The sequence below is a fragment of the Rhynchophorus ferrugineus genome, unplaced genomic scaffold (genome assembly GCF_030347505.1).
Source record: "Rhynchophorus ferrugineus isolate W39M unplaced genomic scaffold, kcgeb_rfMv2 rfM3, whole genome shotgun sequence".
In the NCBI taxonomy this organism is placed as follows: domain Eukaryota; kingdom Metazoa; phylum Arthropoda; class Insecta; order Coleoptera; family Curculionidae; genus Rhynchophorus; species Rhynchophorus ferrugineus.
The window spans coordinates 19,610,683-19,629,224 of NW_027472582.1; the positions used below are offsets into that span (position 1 = coordinate 19,610,683).

General features: G+C 27.9%; 4 protein-coding genes across 9 annotated transcripts; all 4 read left to right on the forward strand.

Annotated features, from left to right (window-relative positions):
- The first annotated feature begins 1,544 nt into the window (after positions 1-1,544).
- On the forward strand, positions 1,545-2,226 carry Spase12 (Signal peptidase complex subunit Spase12). Its single transcript, XM_076400620.1, has 3 exons — positions 1,545-1,702; positions 1,791-1,937; positions 2,057-2,226. The coding sequence occupies exons 1-3, from the start codon at positions 1,670-1,672 to the stop codon at positions 2,165-2,167; spliced, it is 291 nt and encodes a 96-aa protein (XP_076256735.1). The 5' UTR covers positions 1,545-1,669; the 3' UTR covers positions 2,168-2,226.
- A 117-nt stretch (positions 2,227-2,343) lies between these two features.
- LOC143194060 (uncharacterized) lies at positions 2,344-3,224 on the forward strand. 2 transcript variants are annotated; one of them, XM_076400618.1, is made up of 3 exons: positions 2,344-2,526; positions 2,572-2,687; positions 2,855-3,224. In XM_076400618.1, the coding sequence occupies exons 1-3, from the start codon at positions 2,467-2,469 to the stop codon at positions 2,982-2,984; spliced, it is 306 nt and encodes a 101-aa protein (XP_076256733.1). In that variant the 5' UTR covers positions 2,344-2,466; the 3' UTR covers positions 2,985-3,224. The 2 variants fall into 2 exon arrangements, with proteins under 2 accessions (XP_076256733.1, XP_076256734.1); XM_076400619.1 differs by having other exon boundaries at positions 2,351-2,526; positions 2,584-2,687.
- A 619-nt stretch (positions 3,225-3,843) lies between these two features.
- Positions 3,844-10,435, forward strand: PIP4K (Phosphatidylinositol 5-phosphate 4-kinase). 5 transcript variants are annotated; one of them, XR_013005173.1, is made up of 10 exons: positions 3,850-4,191; positions 4,349-4,446; positions 4,504-4,614; positions 4,883-5,021; positions 5,267-5,414; positions 5,499-5,590; positions 5,646-5,748; positions 5,808-6,047; positions 7,776-7,905; positions 8,406-10,435. XR_013005173.1 is itself a non-coding variant. In XM_076400615.1 (9 exons), exons 1-9 carry the CDS (start codon positions 4,069-4,071, stop codon positions 8,639-8,641), a joined length of 1,290 nt encoding a protein of 429 aa, XP_076256730.1. In that variant the 5' UTR covers positions 3,844-4,068; the 3' UTR covers positions 8,642-10,435. The 5 variants fall into 5 exon arrangements, 3 of the variants coding, with proteins under 3 accessions (XP_076256730.1, XP_076256731.1, XP_076256732.1); XR_013005174.1 differs by having other exon boundaries at positions 5,808-6,005; XM_076400615.1 differs by lacking the exon at positions 7,776-7,905 and having other exon boundaries at positions 3,844-4,191.
- Positions 10,436-10,556: 121 nt separating this feature from the next.
- Positions 10,557-17,789, forward strand: LOC143194058 (uncharacterized). Its single transcript, XM_076400614.1, has 19 exons — positions 10,557-10,859; positions 10,921-11,003; positions 11,081-11,305; positions 11,366-11,520; positions 11,573-11,698; positions 11,753-12,035; positions 12,090-12,271; positions 12,328-12,586; positions 12,638-12,816; positions 12,899-13,044; positions 13,099-13,386; positions 13,444-13,558; positions 13,615-13,847; positions 13,909-14,221; positions 14,282-14,529; positions 14,589-14,931; positions 14,983-15,114; positions 15,169-15,292; positions 16,388-17,789. The coding sequence occupies exons 3-19, from the start codon at positions 11,095-11,097 to the stop codon at positions 16,717-16,719; spliced, it is 3,669 nt and encodes a 1,222-aa protein (XP_076256729.1). The 5' UTR covers positions 10,557-10,859; positions 10,921-11,003; positions 11,081-11,094; the 3' UTR covers positions 16,720-17,789.
- The last annotated feature ends 753 nt before the right edge of the window (positions 17,790-18,542 follow it).

The window sequence follows — 18,542 nt, forward strand, 5'->3', positions numbered from 1 at the left end:
AACATTAAAATTCATTATGAGATTTTATAGTTTTTCTTATGGAACAATCACTAACAATACTTAATATATAAATGTGTGATTTTCGATAATAACATTAATAACGTGAACACACAAGAAACTTTTGGTTTTTTAATTTGAAATAAAACTAAAAATTTTTACTGGTAATGTAATAGTATGCAATACCAGGAATACGATTACATTATTGCAAATCCAATTTAAAAAATGTAACAAATATTTATCTTGATATATATATATATATATATATATATATATATATATATATATATATAAGCTTAACTGAAATGTTATAGTAAAAAGCGAAAGAACCAAAAATTAGTAAAACCAATAAAACAGTAACGTATCTATTTTAATTAAATAAACAAATAAAGTTGTGTATTAGCCAAGGTTAATTTTTATATAAGCGTTTATTATAAGTTATATGCTTTACTAAAATTCAATTACTTCATATACTGCCTATTAATAAATGTAATTATGGGAAGAAGTAAAACCCAAATCCTTTCTATTTGATATCTAGAACGATATAATTAATAGAATAGAACTGAACAGAAATGCATTTATTTAAGATAGGTTCGCATAAGAGATCTGTACAGAATTGGTAAACTGTGTTTTACTCCAGTAAAAATGTAATTCAAGCATTATTTAATGTCCCATTGTTAATATCACATTATTGTATAACAGTTTTTATAAAATCATAAAGTAAAAAGAAGCCTTAGTTACAATAATATATATTAATAACACTTATATGCTGAAATTGTAGTAAAAAGTAGCTCAAGGAGTTCACGAATATGAACCTGATTCACACTGGAATTTTCTTGCCTGATGAAAAAGTATATTCTTTATGTATTTTTATGTTATTATTTATGTTCTTAACACCGAAAACGTAGGAAAATCTATGCTACAATGTAACATTGACATTGAAAGAAACATAATAACAGTAGACATAAATTATTTCATTTGCATGACCTACTGAAGGTTCAAGGTAATAATTTATAAAAACCTTGTCACATGCAATAAAAAGAACGATACGTAATGACATATACTTCTAAAAAAAATTAAAGAGTACAAGGGAGTTAAAAAATTATAGAGTATAATTAGAGAGTAATTAAAGTTAGCTACCAATGTATTTATAAGTCGAATTAAAATTATTATAAACAACGTTTTATTAAAATATATCACTAACAGTATAACATCAGTTTTAATTATAAAGGCTTTTTTATAAAAGAATAAATCTAAACTAATTAAGGATTAATACAAAATTATAATAATGTATCATAGGACGTACTAATAGCTTTTAAATGGCCTTTTAATAGTTCTGAAATATTTTATTTTAATTATTTTATATTTCTATTACAAGGTTTTAGAAGGTTTTTTTTTTAATAAATTTGGTGTACGTCTAGCAATTTCCAATACAAATTGACTTCTAAAACTAATAAAAAATTGTAATAATACATATGCAACTTAAAATTTTTATAGTTCTTCTTAATCGGTAGTCGGCGTTTAAAGAGATAATACGGAATTATACTATTGCTGTCATATAACTGTCAGTGCATTGTCAGCTTTGTGTTACAGAAATATATACGTCGACACTTTTTTCAAAACAATACAATTCAATTTAATACACATTGAATCCAATAATACAACATTAACAATGGATTTCATTAAAAATATTCCACTACATATGGTATTTATTTGTTAAAGTATACTTGTTTACCAACCTTGTTTCATACCGCATAAACATACAAATATTCTAAAACATGTTTACTTTTCAGGATTTCGAAGGACAACACAGAGCTGAGAGGCTGTTAAAAATAATTATAACTGTTTTTGGTATAGTGGGACTAACTTGGGGATATATTATACAACAATTTTCTCAAACAGTATACATATTGGCAGCTGGTTGCATCTTAACCAGTTTGGTGAGTTATTAATAATATAGTACATAGTACATTATTATAAAATAGTGTGATCTAATAATATATAATATGATGTTGTCAGTTATAATTATTAGTTTATAATAAATATAATTACATTTTAGCTTACTATACCTCCATGGCCCATGTACAGGACCAAACCTTTGCAGTGGCAACCTGCAAGAGATCCTGAATCAAATTCAAAGGACAACTCTAAGAGCAAAAAAAAGAAATAAATTAGATTTAAAAAATATGTATTCAATTTACTTTATTAAAAATATAAAATTATGATGAACCTTATTTTATTATTGAATATAAGTATTGTTAATATTTTTTTGGTAAGCAATTTAACAAGATAACTGTTTTTTATGATTATAGGTCTTTTATAGACATAAAAAGAGGAAACTGTGATAAAAAATAATAATGAAATTAGGTTATATTTTCCTGTCATATATTTGACAGTAGAGTTTAGTCAATAAAGTACAGCTGTGTTTTTGGTTTTTTAGAATTTTTTGTATAAAAAATAATTGAATTCATGAATCCTTTACCTTCTGCTTTTATACTAAATTATATCATAGTATATTTTATAAGAAGTGTAAGAATTATTTTAACTAATATATAAAAATATATTTGAATTCAGTCTATGTTAAAGGTTGTCGCTGATTATTGTGAATTTGGAACATGTGACGAAAAAGTCGAATATTGTTGTGGTGAAAATAAATGTTGTAAAAAAACTGTAGATGTATGGTATTATTGGTAAGTCTTTAAGATTAAATATTTAGTTATGTTAATTATTAACACTTGTTTATATCTTATCACATCATATATACAAACAATAAACATGTATTTTATAAGCTAATTTATGCAATGCTAAATAACACATTTAATATTTCTATACTTGTTTATGTTTATATATTTTTTAGGGCTGCCGTTTTATTGGTTATAACAACTATTACAATTGCAGCTTGCCTATATATGAAAAAACTTAAAAACAAATACAAAACTTATAGCAAATTAGAGCAACAATTTGATGATGTAACTACTTGCACCTAACTAAATAAGTTATACGTAAAATGTATTCTAACATACAATTTATATATATTAGATATTTGTTATGTGGAGCGTTAATCTCAAGTATATATGCTTTTTTCTAGTCATGAATTAATATTTGTGATATTTACTTTATATTTATTTAATCATTAACTTGACTACCATTAAAAAAATGTAATTGTGAGAATTACATGTTGTATATTTTTATAAATAAAACAAATTACATTGTAAAATAATGTAAAACAGGTGGTTTTCTTCTCCCTTCCTCTTATTTCCAGATAAGTTTCTTATTTCTACCATAACAAACTAAAACAAGACATGAGATAATATAAAAAATAATTCATTATAAGGATCTCATGCTTACTTTGATAATGTTATTTCCGGCATTCCTGGGTCAGCCCCTTTAGAAAAACCTAAAAGATATATCATAAAATGGTATCACTTTTTTAAGAAAGCATGCACTATATACTAAAAATTTTAATATACCTAAATATAAAACTGTAGGAATAAAGCCATAATGAAAAACAGTTTTTCCAAGCTCAATAACCATCGATAAACGCTGTTTAACACCTTCTGAAAGAACCATTTTAAAGTTTAAGTTTTCTTCACTAATAATTTTATTTGAATAATCAATGTGTTGAAAGTTAGGTTATAGTATTAAAATGACATTAGTCACTAAAGTTATTTAATTTGGTCGATATTATAAAATTTAAAAAGTGCTTCTTTATAAATTAACAAGATTTTGGAATATATATTCTATTTTGTTTAACAATATGATAAAATTAATTTAGCTATAATAATCTATTTCAAGTTCAGCTACAAAATTTTAAATAGTTTTTCTGCATTCTATTCGTTTGAATTCGAGACCGGTCGATGATGTCCGAGAGCTAATCAATGAAGGTGTGTTTCCTAAATTTGCTTGCGAATTTTGGAAATAACTTTGTCAGTGATAAACAAACGATAATTCAAGTGATTTACATAGTAGAAATGTCAGTTAGAGTTTAGATTACTGTTTTACTAAAATGGCATAGTTGTGAGGACCTTAAAACGTATTGAAATTGTGTAATTGGAAAATTAAACTGTCAATATGAGTTCCAGTGGACAATCAAAATTAAAAAAGAAACATTTTCGAGTAAAACACCAAAAAGTAAAATTGTTTAGAGCTAATGAACCATTTTTAAGTGTTTTTATGTGGGGTATTAACCACACTGTAAGTATTTCAACTCTTATTTTTATACTCAAATGAATATTTGAAGTAAATTTCAATTTGTTTAAATTTGTATTGTATTCATAGTAAAAGTATATAAAATATATATAAAAGTAGTATCATATTAAAGTAGAGGTATTTTATATATTTATCTTTCCAGATCAATGAATTAATGCATGTTACAATACCAGTAATGCTCCTTCCAGATGACTTCAGAGCATATTCAAAAATTAAAATTGATAATCATTTATTTAATAAGTATGTTATTTTCTTAGAAGAAATGTTGGCGGCATTTTAACGGTTAAATTATTTTAGAGAGAATATGCCATCCCATTTTAAAGTGAAAGAATATTGTCCTATGGTATTCAGGAATATTAGAGAAAGATTTGGGATTGATGATCTAGACTATAAAGAATCTCTAACAAGGTAGGTTAAAAGCTGATAAGAAATCATGATAACATTTATTTCTGTAGTGGATTCTAAATTTGGTTTAGTTTTTATAGATCAAAATCTATTGAATTAAAAATTGATTATCATTTTGCTTAACATCTATTATTAGATTTATGAAATAAATGATAAAAGTGACTCATAATTTCAATAATGATTAAACCCATTTAATATTGCAGTATATTTTTTCTTGCTACTGATGAGTGCTGATATGTATTTCTCAAAATGTAGAAAAAATTGTTTTTAGATCACAGCCACTGCCTGATGATTCTGCTGGAAAAAGTGGAGCTAAATTCTATCAGAGCTATGACAAGATTTTTATTATTAAGACCCTAACATCAGAGGAGGTAGAGAGGATGCACAGTTTTCTTAAACATTATCATCCAGTAAGTTTATTTTATTTTTGTAAAATAAATTGTTTATAGTAATGTATGGTTTAGCTATATACTATGTAATAATGCTCCAATAATATTATAAAATTTGTATTTAAGGTTATTTAAGGGATTGTTTATATTTTTTGAATGTGTTTTTGAGATAATAAGAAAATATGAGTGTTATAAATTAAGCATATTATGATTCATAATTATTTGTTTGTTTATTTTCTACATACATAAGTTTTTTATTTTTGTAGTATATTGTCGAGAGACATGGAAAAACTTTATTGCCCCAGTACCTAGGAATGTATAGACTGACTGTCGATAATGGTGAGCATTACATTGTAGTGATGCGAAATGTTTTCTCAAACCATTTGGGCATCCACAGAAAATTTGATTTAAAAGGTACATAAATATTATAATCTATACTGCCCCATAATTATTTGAAAAAGATACACCTCTCTCATTATTATTGCTTCAACTTTTCAGGTTCAACAGTTGATAGAGAAGCTTCAGAAAAAGAAAGAGAAAAAGAGCTACCTACATTAAAAGATAATGACTTTGTCAATGAACAAATGAAGGTAAATGTTTTCAATGAATACGGTTATTTTTTATTACTTTTTATTTTCGATTTAGGTCTATATTGGCGATGAAGCAAAGTCTAAATTAATGGAGACATTAACAGCTGATGTTGATTTCCTAACAAAGTTACATTTGATGGATTACAGTCTTTTGTTGGGTAACTTGAAACGTCAAGAATATAGACAGCATATTTAATGTTTTTAACTTAATTTCTAGGAATCCATGAAGTGGAGAGGGGTGAACAAGAATTGCAACGCCAGCGCGAACTAGAAGCCGAAAACCCCCAGGATTCTGACGAAAGCGAATCTGGTTCTGGATTAGAAAATCGAGGACAAATAGGCTTCAACACACCGCCGGATTCACCCAACACAGTGCCACAGTATTTACGGGAACAAAGTAGTCTTCAGTATGAAGGTAAATTTAATAAAATTTACCAGTACATAAGCACTGTTTCAGGTGAGAAGCGTGAGATTTATATATTATTTATAAGTTGCTTTTTAGGCGCTATTGGCTTTAACGCAATTGATCACTAACAGATAATTTAAAAATTCTCTTTGCATGAACAAAAGATGCTTAAAACTGTATCTATATCTATGATTTCATTAAAAATTACTGAACATAGAAAATTGTTGAAAACAAGCCTTAAAATGAATTTATCTTTTAATTTTTTATGCATGTAAGAAAGTAAAATTGAGTACTGTTAAAAAAATTAGATCATCTTATTCTGTTAATATATAACAGCTGTATTAAAAATTATATACTGTTAACAAGCTTGATAGTATTGGATGTTTTAATGTTACCTTGAATCATTTCTTAAATATAACATTAAATGGTGTAAGGTAGAAATAGTAAAAATTCACCAAGTTGAATGTATCCATTAATCATGCCATATTACTATTTATAACTAAATATATATATAGCTATATATTCTAAATTTGTTATAATATTTCTCGTTATAACATACTTCTTTTGAATGGAAATTTAGTAAAGCTATTGAATGTCATTTAGCTATTTTGTTATACTTTATGTTGTCATGAGTTATATGTTCATGTTTTATTCCATTATGTATTTTTTATTGATTTACTGTTTGCCAATATTTTGATCTATATGTTTATAACAATTTTAGTGCCTTTTATAATGTTTTTTATTGTAAAAATACGTCATATCAAATCTTTGCAGAAATCGTATGACCTTTTGTGTAAGTAATAAAGTAAATTGAACACAAACTAAAATGGGTCTGGTATATTTTTCAAATTATATTGGTATAAAGTTGCATAATAAATAACCACAATATATCTGTATTATATTAAACCAGTTATTGAGAAACACGTTGGTGGACAAAAATGACAATGATTTTTATGCAATAATTATATATGAATAATCTAATATATATTTAAATATTTAAATCAATATTTTACTCTGAAATTTTTTTTATCTCTTTGAGTCTTATTGATTGTGAATGCAAATCGTCACTTTCGCATACTTATGCTATATATAAAATATGTGTATCAAAAATATAGTAGGATATGTTAGTAATGTACAAAGTATAGTTGGCAATCTTAATTAAATTGTAAGTTTTCGATGGAATTTAACCGGGGTCTTACATAGGTCTGACCAAACATGCAGATTTGATAAAATTATCTTCTCTGTGTTCTATTTACCTCAAACACTACACAACTTTCTTAACTCGGCAAAAACTAAAATTCCACAATTTTATTCATATATTAAGAAAAAACTATAATTAATTTAAGTTTATCTCAATCCGCATTAAAGCTACAGCACAACAGAATTAACCAATCTGTTTTATGATGTATGAAGGAAGCTGATGGGCTTTGGTGGGACTTTTTAACTTCTTATTTTTTTAACTTTCTTTTTAACATTAACTGGTTCCACTCTCTGGTTGCCACCTATTGTATTACTATTCTACAGTCTATTGAGCAATACCCTTGCTTATGATTACAAATATATATATATATATATATATATATATATATTGACTGAACGTTAAAATACACAGATGTCAAATAAAAATTATGTTAATATTTTTGTCCAACAATGTATTACTGTACATAAATATTTTTATTATATTAACTCTGCTATTTAACTAATAGTTTTTATTAAGAATAACAGTGCTGTTTTTCAGTAATATGGTAGAAAATATACTAAAAACAATTCTTGTTATAGATACTGATAATATCAGAAAATTACCCATTCCCCGAAATATGCAGGAATATGCTAAAATTATTTCCTGTTATTAATTTAGTTCATTATAATCAATGATAAAAAAATATTGCACAGATCAGAGGTCCGTAACGTGAGTAATTTGTTCATATGTCGCTTTTTGTCTCCAGCAATTATGTATGAATGCGTGCTTCTATTAACTTGAAACAACGCTTAATACTGCTCAACATTGCTTAATGATTAACCACAATTTTGTTACTAACATATCAAGTCAGTTTATAAATATGATTATGTTTCATACTATTATATTTTAATGTATTGTATTCATTGATGGTAGTTGTTTCGTAAATATAAAATTGGCCAATTTTTGATATTATTTGAATGCTATATCTTGTTTTATCACGATATATTACACAAAACATTCTTGATTTTTATATTTTAATGACGAGAACTTATGTAAACTTGAACAGTATACACTTAGTTGTAAAAAGATCTATTACTGTCTGTATATATTTATAGACTGATCTACGTTATCATTTTGAGTGAAATTAAAGGGAAATTTGGATATTAGAAGATATAAATAACCATTAAAACGTATAGAGATAATGTTTATAAAAAGTTGTATTTTTTTAGGTGGTATTATCCCTGAGCTCGATATTTATGCCATTCCTTCTAGTGATACAGCTCCTGTTAAGGAGATATACTTTGTTGCCATAATAGATGTACTGACCCATTATGGAGTGAAGAAACAGGCGGCGAAAGCAGCTAAGACTGTCAAATATGGATCGAATGTAGATGGTATTAGTACATGTGACCCAGAACAATATGCTAGAAGATTCATCGACTTCATGTTCAAATCGATAGAATAAGTGTAATGACTAGTGTAAGTTGTTCTTTTATTGTAACAATGGCACGTATTCCATTATATAACAAAATACGTCTAAAGCTTAGACTTTCCATTGTACCTACTATTCTATTAAAGGTGTTAATTTAAAGTGAGGGTATAGTTATAGGATGGTGTTCATTGTTGCAATTATCAAACGAGCTTCGAAGGGTTTCTCAATATAGTAGGTTTTGAAAAAATGGCCTCAATCATCTGCACAAAAATGCACATTGTTCTTCAGCAAATATAGCTCAAGTTTAAAGGATTGTTTTATTTTGGCAGCTTTAATCTTTATAATACTACACACTATATCTACTGATGTTAAATGTTTTTAAAATGGTTAGCAAGTATCTCTATAAAATAATACATGCTAAATTTTTAAACCACCTTCGTAATATATAGAGATAAATTTTGTAAATGTTACAATTGTTAAAAATTTTCAGCACAAAAACCTTATGTTCATACTCTGTTTTTACACATCATTTAGCAGGTTTCATTGTTTCAAAGCCCTCGTCCCATTTTGTGGTGTTTACTGAATGTGTTAAGTTTATTCTGAGCAAAACACTTGAGCAATATATCATTTCTAGTCTTTATATACATTTTTGTTGCAAGTAGCTTGCAGGGAAATGTGTATTTTCGAAAAATTTGAGTCTTATAATTAATAATAACTTGCTAATTTATAGGTATCATTTTTGTTATAAGTAGGTTTGCTCAAGGATGTCTACTGTCTTAGATATATCTTACATTTGAAAGTATTATTAAGAATAGTTTATAAATTATTATTCTTAAAATTTAAGAAATTCCAATTGTATTACACCAATTCAAATAATTTTTCTTATGATAGTAGACGTCTTATATACATAGCTGTACATTTTTATAAAACATTGTTAAATAAAATTGTTATGGTTTTTGGTATAATATTTACTACATTTATGAAAAGGGGTTTTGGTATTCCATTGAATATTTATTTAACATAAAATAGAAAGAAAAAGTTGGAATATATATATTGATAATAATAGTAATAATTGATACATCCAGGGTACCATGTTACTGCAGAGATATTGGACAATTATTTGAAAAAAATTTTAAATCAATATTTAAAATGGTTAATATATTCCTGAGACATTGATGATTTAGCTCACTCTGTATAATGTATATATAAAAATATTTAAATAAAAATTATTTTTATTGTATATAAAATAAATATTGTCACCATTTAATTGTGATGTAATCTTTTTTGTACGACTTTTATGTTATTTTTTTTTAATTTGTTATTTTATTGAACGTTCTGTAATAGAAAATATTACATATTAATACATATATTTTGAATTGTATTTTCTTTTATTTTTTGTTTTAATTATTTGAAATGAAATATAAATATGGTAAATTATTTCTAAGAAATGTCAATGGTACATATTATATAAATATATACATATATATATATATATATATATATATATATAGATAGATAATAAAATATATCATCTGAGTGTTAGATAAACTGATGGTTGAATTTCGCTAATTTTTCGAAAAATTAGATATAAGATATATTTTTAAGTTCTGTTCAGCAGCCTACTAAGTATTGATGTATAACTTTAAACAGTTTCCTTTTAACTGAATAACAATAATTATACTAAGCTTTCAAGATTCATTGAATTGAATATGTCTAGTATAGGAAGGCAATGGTTCTAAACATATTTATAGTTAGTACCCTTTTGTATTCTTGCTAAATTTTTCAATGTTTAGTCAGACGTTTTTAATAAAACAACAATACACAAGACAATTGCGTTTAAATTAATATGGCATTTCTCCCAAATATACAATAACATATCCCTAATGAGCTTTCAGATGCAAGTAAACAAAAAAGAAAGGAAAAATTGGAACTTTTGTAACATACCCGTATAAGTGTAACGCATGTATTTGAAATTCCTGAGTTTAAAACAGCTGATTTTGACATTTTTACTAATTACAAACAAAAAACTTTTAAAAATATATCCATCTAAATTATTTTAAATAGTGTAACATTGGGCTACTTTTAATTTATTTACTGAATTGTACTAATGTGCAAATTATATTAAGTGATAGGTCTACCGCGAATAAGTAAAGAATCAAGTTACATTTCGATAAATCAATATTTTTGTTTGAATATAGGGCAGGTCCTGGGTATACGCTTTATTTATTAAAACCAGGCAAAACATAATTAGGTTAGAGCACACCTAAACTTTTTAGGCATATGTTGATTAATTATTCTTTTCCATGCTTCAGAATAATGTTTTATTAAGGAGTGGTCAGTTCAATCCTGAGAGTTGCTGAAATAAACAGTAATTATTTTTCAGTAATACAGTAAGGTAAGCATAAATCATTTTAAATTCTAATATAGATATTAATTTAGAAAATGTTAATATTAGGAATAATTGTTTTTTAGATAATCTCATCAAAATGGTTCGGGTTATATCTGTTCACCATTTTGCAAGTCAAAATGTACAAACTATAGAGCAACCAACAGCTTCTGCTGTTGCTCCTCCAAACAGATTGTTGTCAGCCCTAACAAGTAATTGTATTGAAGTTAGAGATCTAATGAGTGAATCTGAAGTTTTATTCAGTTTCCCAACTGTGGATGAAGCTATACAAATTGTGCATTGTCTTAATGGTAAACCATAATATAATAATTATTAACATAAGAAATATTTATACAAAAACTTAATTTTAGGAGATTATATAGGTTCACTAGAAACCAAATTTAACCGACAAAACCGAGAGACAAACTTTGTTAGGGTATATATAAACTGGGATAGTGTTGCTACTTTACAACAATCCAAAATGACATCCAGCAATGTGAGTTTGGGGTCATCAGAATGTGGAATGGTATGTTAATTGCAAGTAACTTTCAGAACTTTGTTTTAATATTTTCATTTAGGTTCAACCTATGAGGGCAAGAATAGCGGGCAGAGTAACTCCAACTACTAATCAGTCAGAAGTTGGTAATCTAGAAATGATAGAGATACCCGTGAAAAGAAATCCCAATGCTATAGCTTGCTGTCAGGTAATATTTATATTCAGTACAAATATGAATTAGAATTTACTATTATTATTGTAGGTATCAGGAAATTTAGCAATTCTTTCGAGTCATTTAATCAATATTTTCAAATTTCAAATTAAAACTCATGATATCTCAAAGTTAAAATTTGCTGATTTTGAGGAGTTGCCTTTTTTAATAGAGCTGACATTTGTCCCATTTGAAATACAAATGTGTGAAAATTATATTGCCGCAGTAGGTCGAGATACTTTGCATGTTTTTAGAGTTTTAACAACTAATGATGTCATTGAAAACAACAGTGGATTAAATAGAAGAAATACGGAGAATGATTTCACTTTCCTTTGTAAGTTCATCTGTTGTTGTACATATATTGTATGCATTTTTATATATTTTTCAGATTCTAATGATGAAACTATTGATTTCAAACAGCTGAAAATGGAAGAAAAAACAAAAAAACACAAGATAACTGTAAATTTACCAAGTATTGTAAAGGAGAATAGTCTAGTGCATAAGCATAGTCCCTTCACATTTACTGATAAAGATTTAAATGCTGTTATAAAATCAAGCTCATCATTGGAGGTAGTGAGTACATTTGAACTTTGTTTAAGTTATTGAAGTTTATTTGCTTTTATCAGAACAAAATCCAGGGTTATAAATTACAAGATCTGATTCAATTAAAATTAGTTCCCATACTAATAGAAAATAATCAAAGGCAGGTTTCTGAAGAATTTAAAAGTATGGTTTTGAAACCTTTGTATATCGATCAACAATTAAATGGCAATTCAGAGTGGGGAAATTCAGAAATGCAAAGTTCATATAGAAAATGTTTGAATGGAGTTGCCTTTATGATAGCGACGCAGCAAGAAGGTTATTTATACTCTTTTGGAGATTCAGGTAACAGTAATTTAATATTCAAATAAAAAAAGTTCATTGTTTTTTTTTCAGATAATGGTCTGGATAAGGATTGTTGTATTGCAGTTTATCCCTTTACAGCACCAGTATTTAAAATAATTATGGAAGACTATTTCTTACACGCTTTAACTGAAACAGGTTTGGAGTCATACACCTTAAGAATAGGGCATCAGCTCTGTAGAAATTTTGATAATATTGATTCAAAGCAAATTGTGAGTAATATTAGTTATTGTTGTAAACCCTTTTAAATTAACTATTTCACATGGTATTAAAAATGTGGATTATTTTTTATAGGCTTTTCCATCGATTGATGATTCAATTTGCTTGGTTGGCTTAAGACCATTTTTGGGCGTCGAGCGTCTTTTGTTGTCAGAAAATTATTTAATTTTGCTCGCTAATGCTGACAGTTCACCGGCACACTCTGTTAGTTCAAGCGGCAGGTATGATTAAAATATAAGCGATGTTGAAATATGTTTTAACAATTTGTGTTTTAGTTCTACCGCTTCATTCTTAACACTTTATAGTTTGGAATTACCATGCCCAAAAGTGATATTTAATGATATTTCAATAGTAGCTAATGTTCATCGATTTACGTCAGCCCAAACTTACTGTCATTTAATCAGTGAAGCCCACATGATATTAAGAATGGCGCTGATGTTAAAAAAATGGTCAATTACAGAAGATTCAATGGTAAAACTAATTTTGGAAAAGAGGAATACATATGGAGACATAGTTGAAACTTATAAATTGTCATGTGCTTTATTGGGAGATCATTACATTATGTAAATAATGTGTTGATATTTAATTAAAGGACAAGAATCTTATCTTTTTGTTTTAAGGTGCAACAATGAAGAGAGTTATGTGTTAGCAGTACCATATTACAAGATGGCTGGTGTAAATCCCTTGAATGTTTTAAAGCGGGTTAAGTCATTACAAGAACAATGCCACAAACCGGTACTAATTATTATATTTTTTAATATACATTTTATATATTATTTTTTATTTTCTAGACTACAAAAGGTTTAATGCACTATTTAAAGCATACATTGTTAGAGATAAAAACTAGTTTCGATGCTGATAGATATTTTGGGTCAAATTCCAGAAACAATTTTTCTGAAGCTATGCTGGAACTGCTTGAAAACCAGGGATTCAGCGACTTGCCCAGTTTGATTCTGAAGAGCAGGATCTTAAGAGAATACTCAACTGACAAACTTATAACTATATTATTGGAGCAGTGCTTAGAGTAAGAGTATTTTGGAATGCTTATTTTTGGAAATAATTGTAATTTTTTTTATTTTTGATAGGCCGACAAGTTATTCTGAGAAATATTTAGCTTTATGTATCCTGTATATACAAAAATGTAACGTACCAAAGGCTGAAGAGTACATACTAAAAATAACCCAGGATAATATAATAAGCTTACTGTTAGATAATTGGGACCTGCTTTTTGAAACAACGTATGTGACACAGAACAATACTACTAAAGTTCAAAAGGGGACAATTAGCTTTTCCGAATTAACTGTATTATTGATTTCCATATGTCCTGAAATACTGTCAGACATATTTGTTACCTTAATGATGGATAAAAAGGCAATTAATTTAAGCAAAATGATTAAGGTATAGTTTTTATTTTTTGATTACAATTCAAATGTGTAGCATTAATAACTTGTTTAAAAGGTTTTTCTAGAGTATTTACCATCAACTATTGGTAATGACAGTAATTTTGCCAGTTTAGTTTTACAAAAAACATTGGAATTATTCTTTACCCGTTACTTTTCAAAACCTGAAAATATTGACGTCGCTAAAATAATTTACGAAAAAGGAGCTACTGATGCCATGAAATTGTTGGTTAGATCTTACTTGTCTCAGCTACAAATTCTTCAACTAAAGAAAGACAATGAGAAGAAACATCAGGGAACTAATAAGTATTTATAATAAATTCATGAATTTAAGGTTTTCTTATTGTTTAATTTAAATATCGTAGTTCAAAATTGATTGATTCAGCCGATAATACGACATCCAATTTAGACGAAATCGAAAAGGACCGAGACCAAGAAAAACTCCAGTACAACCGAATCTATAAAACCTATTTCAATGAGAAATTAAAGAAACCCAAAGGAGATTTTTTGTTTTCTGAATTACGGTACGAGTATCTTGACAAAATGCCTCCTTTCCAAATTGAAATCACCTCAAAGCTCTATGAGGTGTGTATTGAAGGATATGTGCCAAAAATAACGTATCAAGATAATGTAGAGGCTGATATAGTGTTGAAAAAATTACAAGCCCTATTATGTAGCAAAGTTGTCCCAAAACAAGTTGTTGTAGAGGTAAGTGTATTAAGTGTGATAAATTAACCAAATTATAATGTGTATTTTAAGGTAAATGGTTTTTTGGCTGTGAATGAGAATCTGAGAGGTAGTGATAGTTTAAAATCTATAACTATTGGGATCAATGATGCAGTGTTGTTATTAATTGATGTATGTCCACAATGTCTGCTACATTTTGCGAAGGTATTATAGCATGGTTTATAACATATTACACAACAAACAAAAAAGTGTTTTCAGGATCGATTTACACGCGGGGAAGAATGGAAATTTTTAATTGCGACTCTCCAATGGAAAATATTAAAATTATCACAAAAAGATAGTTTAAGAAGAATTTGTTTTTTCCATAGAAAAATTCTTCGAGGTAATTATTTATTTATAATATTGATTGTTCTAGGTTTTGTGATTATTTAGGATTTTGAATAAGTTTTTTTGTTATTTTATGTTCAATTTGACTACTATTTTTCCATATTTTAGTCAATATTCTTGTCTGAAGAAGTCTTTTGAGATTATTTTAGGATTATCTCATTTTTGGGAATCTTCATAAAACTTAATTTAAATGTTGTTTCCATATATGTTTTCATACGTTTATCGTTAAAGATTATCACGTTGCAGAACCAAATCAGCCCAATTAAACCCACTAAGACATAGCTGAGCTGACGACGCTTTTGATATACAGCATAGTTTATTTACTTTTCATTGTTATTTAAATTTTAGACATGTTTCTCTTTGGGAAATCTTATATAGTTTCTTTTAAAGTTTTGACATTTTGTGAGTTTTTATTTGAAATGTTCTGAAAATTTTTAGTCTATTACCAATCACCATTATTCACGTTTCAGTTTCAGATCTTTCCAAATAAAGTATTATACAAATTTCATGAAAATGCTTTGTCGGGTGTGAAGTATTAACGATGTTTTGGCATCCCTAACGTTGTATTTAACAAAATGCGGACCAATGAGGTCGCCCGCACAAAATCCGTACCAAACAGTAACTTTTGTTGACATGTTAATAAACCTCATAGTTCGCGTCGTTTTTAACAAACGGAAGTGCAAACGATCCAAATCGCAATCAACGAACAACGTCGATTATCAGTTGAATTCCACAAGTTCTGACCGAAGCTCTGGCGCAAAATTTGTCAAACTGAAATCTATGAAAGGTCGGAAATTATTGTATCGAATAGCGGCGAGCTTTGGAATGGCGTTTCTTTAGTATACTTATAGTTGGCTGATTGTTTACTGAACCGATTGTTTCGAATTTGTCCACCAAACGTTTGAGAGTTGACATTTGAGTTTTCAGAAATTCATAGAAGCAGTATCTCTTAAAACGAGAACTTAATTTGTATTCCCATTATGTATAATAGTAGGGTTATAAACTAGATTCCACAAATTATTCAAATTATGAAAAATATTAAGATTGTTATAAATATTGATTGTTTGATTAAGATTTGTTTTCCTTTCAGATATTTTAACGCATGCGGCGTCGACTTTTACGTTAGATCAGCTTCAAATGATTTTCCCACAGAAGTTTAGCAAGTCTCAATCGGCGGATTTTGATACGTGCCAGATCGACACCGAAATATACAAATTGCAAAAAAGCGAAAAAACCTACCAAATAGAGGGGGTCATGATGGAAGAGAATATCGAAATAACTAATGATGATTGTGAGATATTGAACGAAATTCAAAATTATGAACCCTACATTACCATGTGTAAAAGTAATCAGAAAGCAAACGATGTCAATAAGATGCTGACGAGCAAAGCGCAACAATTACTGAACACGCTGAACTTGTAATTGATTTCCTCACGAATCACGAATACTTATCAAGATGAAATATATACAGGGTGTTTTTTTATGAAACATAGTAAAGAATAGACAGGTTTTTTTGTCTAGTTCTACTTGGTTTATACGATTTTCTATAACAAGTACATGTATTTTATGTATATTAGATTTAACATTCATATCAATTTATAGGTCATAATATAAGACACCTTGTATATTATCGCATAAATGATTTAAGGATCTGATCGGTATTTAAATGAGGTTTTGCTTTGATATGTGCTTGTTAATTTAAGGCATCTAAATAATCATTATATTTCTATTCCATATATTCAGATAGCAATTAAAAAATGGCTTGATTATGAAAACATGAAACATCATATATCTTTATATATTATCGTTTTTTACAATTTTACAATTTAGTTTAGTCTAAAATGAGTTTTGTGATAAATGAATTTCAAAGAATATAAAGTACACTGTTATAGCATTTACTATATTTTAGCTAAAATAATATGAAAATTAATTTTAAAATAGGCTAATAAATATATCCATATTTCTTTTATATAATTTTACGGTTATTTGTATAATGCATTAGACGCATTTCGCTTTTTAATGTTAGGGAAATTTAGATTATGAACTACAGATATATGTTATCAAATATCTCTTCTAGTCGAAAAAAAAACCCAAAAACTTTGTTGAAATAACTCTGGATCAGTACTAAACTTTTGATATTTCCAATTCTACCTTGAAGTAATTAAGTAGTAAAAAGATGTTTAAAGATATTTTAGAGAGAAATATTGCTATTAATACTGAAATTATTATAATTCCCCTATTTACTATACTTTTCAATTTTTAAAAAGACATTGTGTGATAATATATCGGAATTATTTTATAAATGTGAGAAGACTTAACCAAACGAAACAAACTAAAATTAAGATTTTATATTACTTTTATTGGTGCTTATTAAAACTTGTATATTTTGATCACATTTTTTATGGTTCATTCTTTTAGAGATTAAATTCTCGAATACCTCTGAAAATTATTTTATATGTTTTCTATTGTCCAATAAAATTGTTCTATTTCAATACCTTGTTTTTTCTTTTATTCACGATAGTTTTCCATAAACATAAATAACATTTCCACTGATACCCGCTTTATTTAACATTTTTCTTTTAGATATCCCTAGGAGACCACAAGTTAGGGCAGCTTTTTACACAGACGAACCTGCTTACTTTGCTTCTTCAAGGGCACCGCACATATATGTATAGTCTAAAAACAACTCGATACGGTCCAGTGGTTACATTTCTGGAAGTTGTAGGTCAACCCACTGAAAACTGAGGCCATCTTCTTCCACAAGAAGCGTTCTGCACCGAGCATTTCGCCACCTAACTCAGTCTTGTGTTTGGTCGAAAATTTAGTTGGAACCTCTAGATTCATAGTTCCCTCCAGAAAGGTCAAGGTATTGTCAATTTGCTGTTCCCGCTCATCAACCGGGCCAGCAGGCTTCCTCTCTCAATAAAATCTCTCCTGTACAAGATGCTGGTTCTTCAGAAGTGTTTGCCCCCTGGTTCGTCAGGAATAATCAAATTCATAGAGAAACAAACGCCCCCAAGTTCATGATTTTATATCCGAGCTCTACTCCAGATATTTCTCCACTCTTCGCCTCTCGGACAATAGATATATTACCGAGCTGGCCGATATTTTAGGCCAATAACTCATTAGGCTCTTCGTGGCCTTATTCTATCACAGCCGACACCGCCGTCGTGCTTTAACTTCAAATTGTCTCGACCTTCCCTGACGAGCGATTAACTCAGGTACCGCGAGCTGCATGGTGTGAT

Excerpts from the sequence above, each read along its gene's own strand:
- Spase12 (XM_076400620.1), top strand. The coding sequence starts at position 1,670 with ATGGATTTCATTAAAAATATTCCACTACATATG. Across the intron at positions 1,703-1,790 it reads AAAATATTCCACTACATATG|GATTTCGAAGGACAACACAG; the intron begins GTATTTATTTGT and ends TTTACTTTTCAG. Across the intron at positions 1,938-2,056 it reads GTTGCATCTTAACCAGTTTG|CTTACTATACCTCCATGGCC; the intron begins GTGAGTTATTAA and ends ATTACATTTTAG.
- LOC143194060 (XM_076400618.1), top strand. The coding sequence starts at position 2,467 with ATGAATCCTTTACCTTCTGCTTTTATACTAAATTATATCATAGTATAT. Across the intron at positions 2,527-2,571 it reads TAGTATATTTTATAAGAAGT|TCTATGTTAAAGGTTGTCGC; the intron begins GTAAGAATTATT and ends ATTTGAATTCAG. Across the intron at positions 2,688-2,854 it reads GTAGATGTATGGTATTATTG|GGCTGCCGTTTTATTGGTTA; the intron begins GTAAGTCTTTAA and ends TATATTTTTTAG.
- PIP4K (XM_076400615.1), top strand. The coding sequence starts at position 4,069 with ATGAGTTCCAGTGGACAATCAAAATTAAAAAAGAAACATTTTCGAGTA. Across the intron at positions 4,447-4,503 it reads GATAATCATTTATTTAATAA|AGAGAATATGCCATCCCATT; the intron begins GTATGTTATTTT and ends AAATTATTTTAG. Across the intron at positions 5,591-5,645 it reads TTGTCAATGAACAAATGAAG|GTCTATATTGGCGATGAAGC; the intron begins GTAAATGTTTTC and ends TTTTCGATTTAG.
- LOC143194058 (XM_076400614.1), top strand. The coding sequence starts at position 11,095 with ATGGTTCGGGTTATATCTGTTCACCATTTTGCAAGTCAAAATGTACAA. Across the intron at positions 13,848-13,908 it reads TTATTGGAGCAGTGCTTAGA|GCCGACAAGTTATTCTGAGA; the intron begins GTAAGAGTATTT and ends TATTTTTGATAG. Across the intron at positions 15,115-15,168 it reads GTCTGCTACATTTTGCGAAG|GATCGATTTACACGCGGGGA; the intron begins GTATTATAGCAT and ends AAGTGTTTTCAG.